This window comes from Eschrichtius robustus, chromosome 10, assembly GCF_028021215.1.
Source record: "Eschrichtius robustus isolate mEscRob2 chromosome 10, mEscRob2.pri, whole genome shotgun sequence".
Lineage (NCBI taxonomy): Eukaryota > Metazoa > Chordata > Mammalia > Artiodactyla > Eschrichtiidae > Eschrichtius > Eschrichtius robustus.
In genome coordinates, this window is record NC_090833.1 from 107,742,495 (window position 1) to 107,753,474 (window position 10,980).

At 47.1% G+C, this 10,980-nt stretch overlaps 1 protein-coding gene across 2 annotated transcripts in view; it reads right to left on the bottom strand.

Annotated features, from left to right (window-relative positions):
• ADRA1A (adrenoceptor alpha 1A) overlaps positions 1-5,856 on the bottom strand; it is a 90,238-nt gene extending 84,382 nt beyond the window's left edge. For both annotated transcript variants that reach the window (XM_068552419.1, XM_068552418.1), the window contains exon 1: positions 4,974-5,856. In XM_068552419.1, coding sequence (XP_068408520.1) covers positions 4,974-5,856 — 883 coding nt within the window. The remainder of the gene's footprint in view (positions 1-4,973) is intronic.
• Between the last annotated feature and the right edge of the window lie 5,124 nt (positions 5,857-10,980).

The following is a 10,980-nucleotide window of genomic DNA, read 5'->3' on the forward strand; positions in this document are numbered from 1 at the left end:
CCCACCCAGCCCTGGTTGGGAGGAGCTGGGGAGAGAGTGAAGTGTAGAGTCCAGAAGGAGGCATAACCTTCTCATAACTCCAGAGGGACCTTCAGCAATGAAATGGAAAGCCCTCACTCACCTGATTATCCTGGTCTGGTTCTTACACAGGTGGGGGCTTCACCTCTCAGCTTTGTACACTACACTCACTCACCCCTGCTCTGGTTTTAGTTTCCAGTCCCACTGTTCTCTGGCAGCCTAGCACAAGCTGATAAGCTATTCTCCCCAAGAGACTACTTGTTATACTTAAGAGCTCGTGTCCTTTGTGTATAATAACATAATGACATGTTTATTCTTCTATTCACATTTTGCATGAACTATGTACTTCAGATACTTACTAAAAACAAACAACATCTCACTGATGGCCCAGCAGACATGGTGCTGTCTTCAAGTCCCTGCTTAGTCAAACTGCAATACTTCTAGAAGCTTCTGTAGTGATCTCCAGACACAGTTAATTGTCATATTTCTCAGCACTTGTAATACCACTTTGGGGACCAATCTCACAGATTTGTGATAATCTTTTTCAATTTGTCTCCTTAACTAGATTGTGAGGTCCTTGAGGGCAGGGAATGTGCTTTAGTCATCTTTCTGTTCTGTCTAACACAGTGCCTGGAACTTATTATACAGCCATAGCTCCTGGAAGAAATAGTGTCTTACTAGTTTAGTGTCAGGAAGAAACCGTGGACCACAGATGTGGTAGGTTCGGTGATCTTGTGCCCATCTTCACTTCAACATTACCAGGTCTCCAAGACAGCAGATCCGAGAGGGAGGCTATGATTAGGCCAGAGTCTCCCTTCCCCTGGAGGACCTCAAGACCCAGTCTATCATGCTCATCTCCTTGGATAGCTAAGCCACCACCAGCAGTCCCAAACTCCCAATCATCTATCCTTACCTGAACTTTTTCCACCATCTAACTCTGTATGACCAGTAATCTGATCTAGCCTATGTCCCTTCACACACTCTTCTTTTTTTTTAACATCTTTATTGGAGTATAATTTCTTTACAATGTTGTGTTAGTTTCTGCTGTATAACACAGTAAATCAGCTCTAACACACTCCCCTTCTTTACCAGGGTCCCTAGATACAGTCAGTCATCAGCAACATTCCCTATCATCCTCAGCCTCTTAGTTGTGAGAAAGCAGCATCCAGCCTTCTTGATTGGCCTTCCTTTAAATTTATGACCCTACGTCTCAAACACATCCTCAGGACCTCCTAAATTTCCATCATCTATTTACTCCCTCACCTCAAAGATTAATCTTTCACATATTCTTTTGCTCCTCAAACCTCCATCATTTCCTATTTCTTCCTCACTCTTAGGTGATGATCTTGATTCTTCCTTTTTTTTTTTTCAACTCAACTCAATTTACTGAAGACAGCGAATATAGATACCACAGGATAGTTTCATATACATTTAGATATTTGGTTCATTTCTTTTTAAGAATGAGCAGACTGATATAGAAAGGAACCTGAAGAAAGAGGAATTAAGCTGATGTCTAGTTTTATCTGTCTGACTACAATTTGTTCCTGATGTGCAAAGCAACGCGCAAGCAATTACCATTACCCACATCTAAAATTTAACTCTCACAACAATGCTTTTGGCTTGGTAGTGAGGAACACCTGCTTTTTAAAAACTTGCATGTTTTCTATTCTTTTAGTCATTATGAAATTAAAAAATAACTTAGTTTTAAAAATACATAAAATTAATCAAATTTTGAGATGATCTTGATTCTTATTTCATAGAGGATATACATATATTTGGAAGAGATCTTTACCTTTCTCCCTCCATACCTACTGCCTCTGTGCTCATACACCCTGGTTTCCCTGTCACCTCTAAACCCTCTGGTCTCCTTCCTTGCCTACACCATCAGGATCTCTCTATTCCATCATTTCCATCAGAATATAAATATGATATCCTGTCTCCCACCTTTGAAAATTCTCTCTAGATCCTTCTAGCTACACTGCATTTCCCTGCTCCACTGTCTAGCAAAACCTTTCCAAAGAGTTGCCTGTTTTCACTGTCCCCACTTCATCTTTCATTCTCTCAAGAAAGCACACCATCAGGCTTTAGTCTCCATCACTCCACGGAAACTACTATCCTCAAAGCACCTCCTCATATCACCAAGGACCTCCACATGGCCAAAGTCCAATGTTGATTCTCCGTCCTCCTCTGACTTGGCCTAGCAGCTGCATGTGACACAGCTGATGACTCTTGCCTTGGTGAAACATTTCCATTCAGCTTCGGGGACATCAGGCTCTCATACCTCCCTGGCCACTCCTTCCCAATTTCTTTTGCTGGTTGGTTCTCCTTTTCCCAACCTTTAAATATCAGGATGCCCCAAGCCTCGGTTCTTATCTCTCTTTTCTCTCCAGACTTTCTCTCTTGCAGATCCTTCCATTTCTGTGGCTTTAAATATGGTGATGTGTCCCAAGTTTATATCATAGCCCAGCTTCCCCTCTTAGCTCCAAATTCATGTATCTAACTGCCTACTTGACATCTCTACTTAGACATCTAATAGACACTTCTCAACATGGCTGTACAAAATAAGCACTTGTACTTTACACTCCCACCAGCCCCTTACGACCTTTAGTTTTCCCAATCTCAGTAAAACGCACTACTATTTACCCAGTTGTTAGGTCCCCAAACCCGGGACTTATCTCTACTCCTCTCCTTTTCTCATATCCCATGTCCAAACTTGTCAGCTCTACCTTTGAAATAAGTGCCGAATATGATCACTTCACATCACCCCCACCTGTCTCACCTGAGTGCAGGGCACCCTCACCTTTCTCTCCTTGACGTCTCCAACAGCCTCCTAACTGGTCTCCCTGTTTCCACTCTCACCCCAAAATAGCCCTCACTCCTCCCAGAAGCCAGAATGATCCTTTAAAAATATAAGACCAGCCACTCACCTGCTAAAGGCCCTTTGATTGGATGGCTTCCCATCACAATTAGAATAATATGCAAATTCTACTTTGGCTTAAAAGATAGGTCAGGTTCCTTCCCATCTCTGCACATGCTGTTCCCTCTGCCCAGAAAGCTCTTCCTGCCAGACTTTGCAAGGCTGGCTCCTCAATTCAGTCAGGTCTCTGCTCAAATATCACCTCTTCAGAGAGGACTTTTCTGACCACTCGCCACATGGATAGATAGAGCACCACTCTATCCTCTTATTCTGTTCATTTTTAAAATAGTGCTTATTAATCCTTGACTTCTTAAGATATATTTATTTGTTTTTGTCTATTTCCCCCCAAAGATTGCAAACATCTTACTGCAAGGATTCTTCTGCCTTGTTCATCCTAAGTGTCTAGAGCAAGTGCTTAATAAATACTCAACAAGTGAACAGATAGATGCATGAATAAATGTGCAAACTTCAGGAGGAAGGGATGGGATGCAGACAGGCAGGTAAGCAGCCAGTGGCTCAAGTAAAGAGTTTTACTATTTATTTAAATTTATTTAAATAAATTCAAAACTCTAATGTAATTCTAGGAGCAGAGAAAGCAATAATGATGAAAGGCCAGGGAGTGGACTTGGAAGGGCATCTCAAGCAGCCATGTTGGGTAGAAATTTCTGCAGTGATAGAAATGTTCTATATCTCTGCTCTTCAAAACAGTAGCCACTGGCCACATGTGGCTCTTGAACACTTGAAATGTGGCTGGTGGGACTGAATATTAATTTACTTTAATTTTAACTTACATTAAATAGCCACGTGGGGCTGGTGGCTATGGTCTTAGACAGCAAAGCCCTAGAACCCGAAGAATCCCTTCCCACGACTTGTGATTACAGGATAATAATGCATACCTCACTGAGTTATTGAGAGGACTAATGATATAAAATTGTCAATATCTGAAACATAGTTAGCCCTCAAAAAATAATAGCTGCTATTACTACACAGTGTTGCAAATTACTTTCAGTACATGCCATGTAAATTGGCTCTAAAGTACAGAAACAGACTTTTATTAATTTTTTAATTGTAATTTTTTGTTTGCCAGAGTTAGTGGATAACCAATGTGTGGGTCTATATTTGAGCTCACAAGCTAAAAATAGCAAACAACCATTTTGGGATCTCAGGAAGGCCTTCCAGAGACAGACGATTCCAAGTGGATCAGCTTGCTGATATTTATAATGAACTAATTAGTTTGACAACAGCTAATTTAGCATTTGCGAAAATTGGATTTGTAACATTACTGTATTATTTTCAAACAGTGTCATCTGAAGCTTCCTGAATGATTTTGGATAAGAGTAGTGTTTGCTTTAATACTTGGTATTAAAATAAAGCCGAATGTATTTACTTATTGGAAACATTATGTTGAATTCTTTAAAGGTTAAATTGGTTTGGACATAATATCATTTTTTTTTTCTTGTCAGTGGCTCACCATACTTTCTTCCACACTGAATCCAGAAAACAAAATGAACACAGATACAGAACATAAGCAGACTGTTATAACTAACCCTTAATAATCTAATCTAATAATAAAACTACACATTTGTTCAGAATAAGCATGGTGCTTACTTTTAGGACACAAGAATCTGCAGTCCACAGCAGCAGAGGTGAAAGTGGCATTCCATGGCCCCTGCCTAAGGGCCTGGTGGAGACTGAGACTTGAAATCCGAGGACGGATGTATTTAAATTAAACACATGCTTTAAGGCATTAAGAAAAGTTGACGTTCTTATTAAGGAGACCAATTAATCTGCTTCGGTAGGATGCCACTTTGCAGTAGTTGAAAAAGTGCCCTAGAACGTTATATAAATGAAACCAGAAGCAGAAAGGGAATGAAAATTTACTTTTCTACATAGGAGCCTTTCCTTAACTGCCCTCCCTAGCTTTGCTGTTTGAAATGCAGATCCTTTCTCTTCCACCCCTGACTGTGAGTCTGGGGTAGCATAATGGGAAGAGGATGAAGACTCCTAAATGCTAAAATGAGGTGCTGTAAAGACTTACCAATGGGCATCACTAAGAAAAAAGGCAGCCAGCAGAGGACGAAGCAGCCGACCACGATACCCAGTGTTTTGGCCGCTTTCTTCTCCCGGGAAAACTTGAGCAGTCTCACGGAGAAGTGTGTCTTGTTCTTGGCGCTGGGCACCCCGCTGCCTCCTACCGGGGCATTTTTGCGATGGATGCGGAGCGTCACCTGCTCCGAGTCCGACTTGTGGGTCTTGAGGCCGGACTTGAGGCCCCGGCTCTCCCTCTTGGCCACCACGTAGACCCGGCAGTACATGACGAGGATGATGGTCAGCGGCACGTAGAAGGAGCCGAGCGCAGAGAAGAGCACGTAGCCCGGCTCCTCATTGATCTGGCAGATGGTCTCGTCCTCGGGGGCCGGCTGCCTCCAGCCGAACAGAGGCCCGATGGAGATGACCAGGGAGAGCGCCCAGACGCAGAGCAGAGCCATGAGACCCCTCTTCTGCGTGACGATGGTGGGGTAGCGCAGCGGGTAGCTCACGCCGATGTAGCGGTCGATAGAGATGATGCAGAGTCCCATGATGGACGCAGTGCAGCACAGGACGTCCACCGCCGCCCAGATATTGCAGAAGACCCTGCCAAAGGCCCAGTAGCCCAAGATCTCGAAGATTGCGGAGAAGGGCAGCACCGTGGAAGTGAGTAGAAGGTCGGCCACCGCCAGGTTGACGATGTAGTAGTGAGTGACCGAGTGCAGATGCCGGTGGCAGGCCACGGAAAGGATCACAAGGATGTTCCCCAGTACCCCGAAAAGGATGAGGCCCCCCAAGATCACCCCGAGCAGAATGGCCTTGGAAATGTTCACCGGTGGCGGCGGGTGGGTGCAGTTGGAGCTGTCCGAGGCATTTCCAGGGAGAAACACCATGGTCCCAGCCGGGGCCGGGCGAGTTCCGGCTCTTGAGGGCCACGCTGGGCCTGGGCGGAGGTGGGAGCGAGGGAGCGGGGGGGGGAGTCAAAAGATCTCCGCTCCGGGGAGCCTTGCCTGCTGGGGTTGTCTGGGGGTAAGAGAGAGCGTACGGGTGGGAAGCAACCCGGGCCAGCCCTGGAAACCCTCAGAAGGCCACGCAAAGGGGCAGGGCATTAAAGGCAACATGGTCAGGGGCGCGCGGGGCTGCCCGCCGACCCTCTCCACCAGCAACGCTGGCCCGGGGCCCCAACTCCCTCCCTACGCGAGACTCAGCACAGAGCTCGAGGAGACGCGATGCAAAATGCAGTCCCAGAATTACGCGAGTCCCCTTTCCTGCAATGTCGGATCCGTCCGGGTGTGAAGATTGAGCATTCTGCACATAATTTGGAATTCAAAAATCCAGCGCCTGTCTCTCCCACAAACCACAAGCACGGACGGGTCTGCCGTCGACTCTCAAAGGCGGGAACCGTTGGCATCTGGGCACTTCTCCCCACCCGCAGTTACCCTCAGTGTGGCTGGACTCATGGTAGATCCAGCTTCTAGGCGCGCAGGCCGGGGGACGTGGATGTGAAATGTTTGCCAAGACCAAGGCGGCTGCGGAGCGTCGTTTGCCAGCGTCCTCCTGAAAGAGCGCAAAGAGAAATGCGGAGTGTAAGCCAGGCGCCCTGGGGAGTGAGACTGTGCCCTGCCTCGACTGGCGGTCGGACCCGGCGGGGAGTCCTGCCGACTCTGCGATCCCGAAGCGGTTCGCCCGGCAGCAGGCGAGCGCGCGGGAGGGGACCGCGAGCCGTGCCCCGCCGCTGGGAATCTGCCCTGGCGCGCTCCGCCGCGCAGCCTCTCGCGGGGTTCAAGAACCGAAGCACACACCCGTCAAGCTGCAGCGCCCGGCGGCCGGACTGCTAGCAGCCGTGCGGTGAAATTAAAATCCCAGAGCCCGAGAAGCGCGATTGCAGCTGACGGGCATGCAGCGCCGAGCCAAGCCGGTGGAAACCCGGAGGATCTACCCGGTTGCCACTAGAACAGGTTGCTTCGCAGTCACCTGGAGGAGGCGGCCTGGGAGAGGGAGCCGCTGCGACCCGGGGACCGCAGGGCCAGTGCCACGCGCACGCTCACGCCCGAGGAATTCACACTTGAGTGTGCGGAGAGCGTCGGTCTGTCGACCAGCCAAGCCGGCCTGAGAGCCGCGTCCAGAGCAAAGCCCTCGCGACCCAACGAGGGCTGAACGCGACCTAGATCGGTCCAGGATTCCTTTCCTAGCCAGAGGATCAGCGGTCCCGGAGGACTCGAGCCTCAAGCCACACCCAGGCGGGCTCCGGGGGTCCAAGAGGAAGAGTGGGAGCGGGGAGCGTCACTCTGTCTAAAGGGCTGTGCAGGCGGCAGTCACTGCGGATTTTGTACAGTAGGCGTAAAAATCAAGTCCGCGCGCCCGCGGACAGGGGACGCCTCGTATTTTCCGAGCTGGGGACCACGGTCTGCGTAAGAGAGCTAGGTTTCCACAGCTGTGGGCCGACCGCAGGGACTCAGGCAGGAATGCGGGGAGTGGGGACACACCTTGCCTTGTAAGGACTCTGCGGCTGGGCCTTGAGGCGGGATTCCCGGGCAAAGGCTGCTGTGAACATCACAAGTTCTAGAGCTCACAGGCGGTACAAAAAGCAAGCAACTGCGGAAACCCGTTTCCCCCTACCTCGGAGCGGTAAATCCGGGGTTAAAAAACACACTTGTTAACGAGGAGATAACTTCCCAGAATATATAAGGGAAACGAAGTGGGGTAAGGGTAAGGGTGAAAGAAGCGGGAGGAGCTTGGGGAAAGCGGGAGTTGGGTCTCACCCTGAGGCCCAGGGAGGTTTTCTCTCATCCACCCGGCCCTGCTGGACGCCGGCGCCCGGCGCTGCAGCGCACTCACCTGGAGCGCGGACGCAGAGCCACTCGCGCGCGCGTGGCGGGGACTGGACGGGCTTTCGGTCCCAGGAGCAGCCCTGCCGCCTCCTCCCTCGGGGGAGAGGGGACCGTTTCCGACGAACCAATTCCTAGTCCTTTTGCACCCGCTGACTCACCCCTTTCTCTACCACAGACGTCTTTAAGCTCCTGTCTCACAGACGTTTTACCTGGAGATTTTAAAAATAAAGAGAGAAAATAGAAAAAAAAAACAAAAACCAAATACAGCCAGGCAATAACTCCACCTTCACCCTTTTAATATTCAGCTCCCCGACATCAGCAAAGAATGGCAAGGAACTTTGCAGCTCTCGCTGACGTAACACAGTCAGTAGCCCCAGCTAGTACCGTAATCTCCTGCTGTTACCGTATTACTCTGAGGTAACAGGAACCGTGCGCGCAGCAGTATTTTTTTTTCTCTTGCCTTGGTGAATTGGGTTCTCGCTTCACTTTAAGAAAGTGTGTGTGTGTGTGTGTGTGTGTGTGTGTGTGTGGCGTGGGGGTGGGGGGAGCGGGTAGAAGGGATTTTTTATTTGTAGTAAATAACTCTTTTAAATGATCTGATTTTAAAAGTAAAGAAAAATAGACACTTGCCAGACACATATTACTGTGTGTATGATGTGTTCAAAGAAATGCCCAGTAAAGTTACTTTTGAACAGCTTGATTCAATGAACACTTAGGTTCTGTTAAAATCAAAAAGAAGCATATTGTTATGCCATATATGCAGGTAAATTATATTATTTGCAGATGCTTTAAGATGAATGTAAAATCAGATAAAATTCAATAAATCTGACTGTAATAAAATTATAATTCTAGGAAAATAAAGTAAGCATATCTAAACCTTCTGAAATACGATCCATCTCTCATTTCTTCAGACAAATGGACTTAGAAAGTATGATGGTCGCACTGCAGTTTCTTACGTGGTTTAGTGTTATTAAAGTGCTATTAATTATTTTCCAGTTTCCGTAAGATAATGTACCCTTTAAAAGAGTGTTACTTCTCTTTAATGCATGAATAGTTGGAGTATGAAAAGTCGACATCACCAGTCTTATTTACTTTTTTTTTTTTCTGGTAAATTCCATGTTCTGTTTAGCTTAAAATTGAAGAAAACCACCTGTGTTTTAGAATATTGGGAAAATACCAGAATTTTCTCCATTCTGATTCCCACCTCCTAAGTCCCCTTCTTTCATCTTTATTGATTCAGACAAAACACACTGTTCATAAAGTAGTTAGTAGGTTCTCTTAAACCTAGTAATAAAGAGATAACTTTCAGTACAGGAAAGTATGTACTTGAATTCCCTCACCGGAACAAAAGTTTATTAACATTGTTACCTTTTCCAAGGGAGCTGTTTGGGAGACTTTTTCATAGCAGTATACCTCCAAATGCCTCAGAGGAATGCCCTCAGAAGGATCAGGGAGCCCTGCTTCATCAAAGACCTAAAATTCAGATGACTTCTTTCCTGTAAACAATGCCATCCCACCCGCCACATCTATAGGGGGGGTGAATTCTATGTTGTAGGAAAAGCATATGGGGTGAGGAGACAGGAAATCTGGGTTCCCTCTAATTACTAAGTCACTTGCTCTCTGAGATGCCGTCCCCTCCGTGGAAGAGGCTTTACTACAGTTCCCTGAGACCCCTACATCTTACCATCAAATATGTATACAATGTCTGCTCTTCAGAAATCCCATCCACCAGAGGACGATATTATTGTTTAGTTTCGTATTCATTAACCTTACACGGTGAATGCAAGCTTTCTAGTAAGATCTGTTCCATGGCAAATAAGGGAAGTAGTGTTATCAAGAGGAGTGACTGAAAATTGCTCAACTCTGCAGGGTCAAAATGTACAAAGGCTTTTGGAACTCCCAGGACCCCACCTCCAACAAACAAGCATACTCACAATCCCACCCCCTCAACCAATTAGCTAGTGCCCAGACGGAGAAGAGCAGCGCTTTATTTCCACCTTGGCCTCTGTATGCTACCAGGTAGGTCTTTCAAATCCACTTCCAAGCCGGTGAACATCAATCTTGGCTAAACTAGCTCTCAGAACCAATTTTTCCATGGCTAATCACAGACCTGCAAACAGGAAACTATTCATCTTCATAAAGCATGGTTGATGTGGGTGTCCCAGAAGATGTTGAGATAGACCCATGGGAAGTTGGAGTGAAGAAAGAGTAGGCTGTGGAGTGGTAAAGATCTGTTCCTGCCCTCCTATGAAACCAGGGTGGAACTCAGCTTTTCTGAGACTTGGTTTCCTAATTTTTAAAGGGAGACAATAACCCCCAACCCCAGGGTTATTTGGACTGAGTGAGATTATATCTCATGAAGCTTATCAACTCTCTTGTTATTAATCTTATTAACCCTTTCCCTTTCTGCTTATTTTGTGTGCTACTTTAAAGTGAAACATACTTCTAACCCAGAGTGGTCCACATTCCACATTTAACAAGAGCACAAAGTATTCAGCTGCAGAGGTGTTTGAAATGCCCTGTGAACTATGCCCCGGTCCACTGATGTAACCAGAGTGACCCTACACGGCAGAGAGGGAGAGCTGGCTATGACTCCTGTCTACTCCTCCTTTTCTTCCCATCCCTTCTCGTCCCACATCTTGAAGGGCCATGCAGATATGTGTGAACACTTCAGTCTGTACACCCAAACAGCTGCCTCTTGGCCTTGGGCCTCAGGGTGCACACACCTGTGATATGGTCTTCCCTTGAGAGGGTAGACCCAGAAAAAAGGCCTAAAGTCCTTGAAAGTGGTTGTGTGGCCATTTGGGGCAGGAGATGCTAGATCCCAGAGCATGATCTAGAAGGGAGGGCACAGGCTCCAGGCTGGGATATTACCTTACTCCTGTGGACTTTTTGCTCCATGGAAAGGGCTACAGCCAGAGGGAGTCCGAGCTGGGCTTTCTAAAGCACGAAACCCAAGGCACGGGTCCTATTACCTGGACCTAAGAGTGCTACTCTGTAGACTTCAGATGTGCTGGAACTTGAGAAATCTCCTGCAGGGGAGGTTCTGGGAAGCCTCATGGGATGATGTTGCTTGACTTAGTGCTTGCAGGATAAGCAGGATTCGGATTGGTAGACAAAAGTAAGGTAAGCAGATGAACAGCAGCTGTACAGTAGAGTGGGGTGTGTGTGTGTATGTGTGTGTGT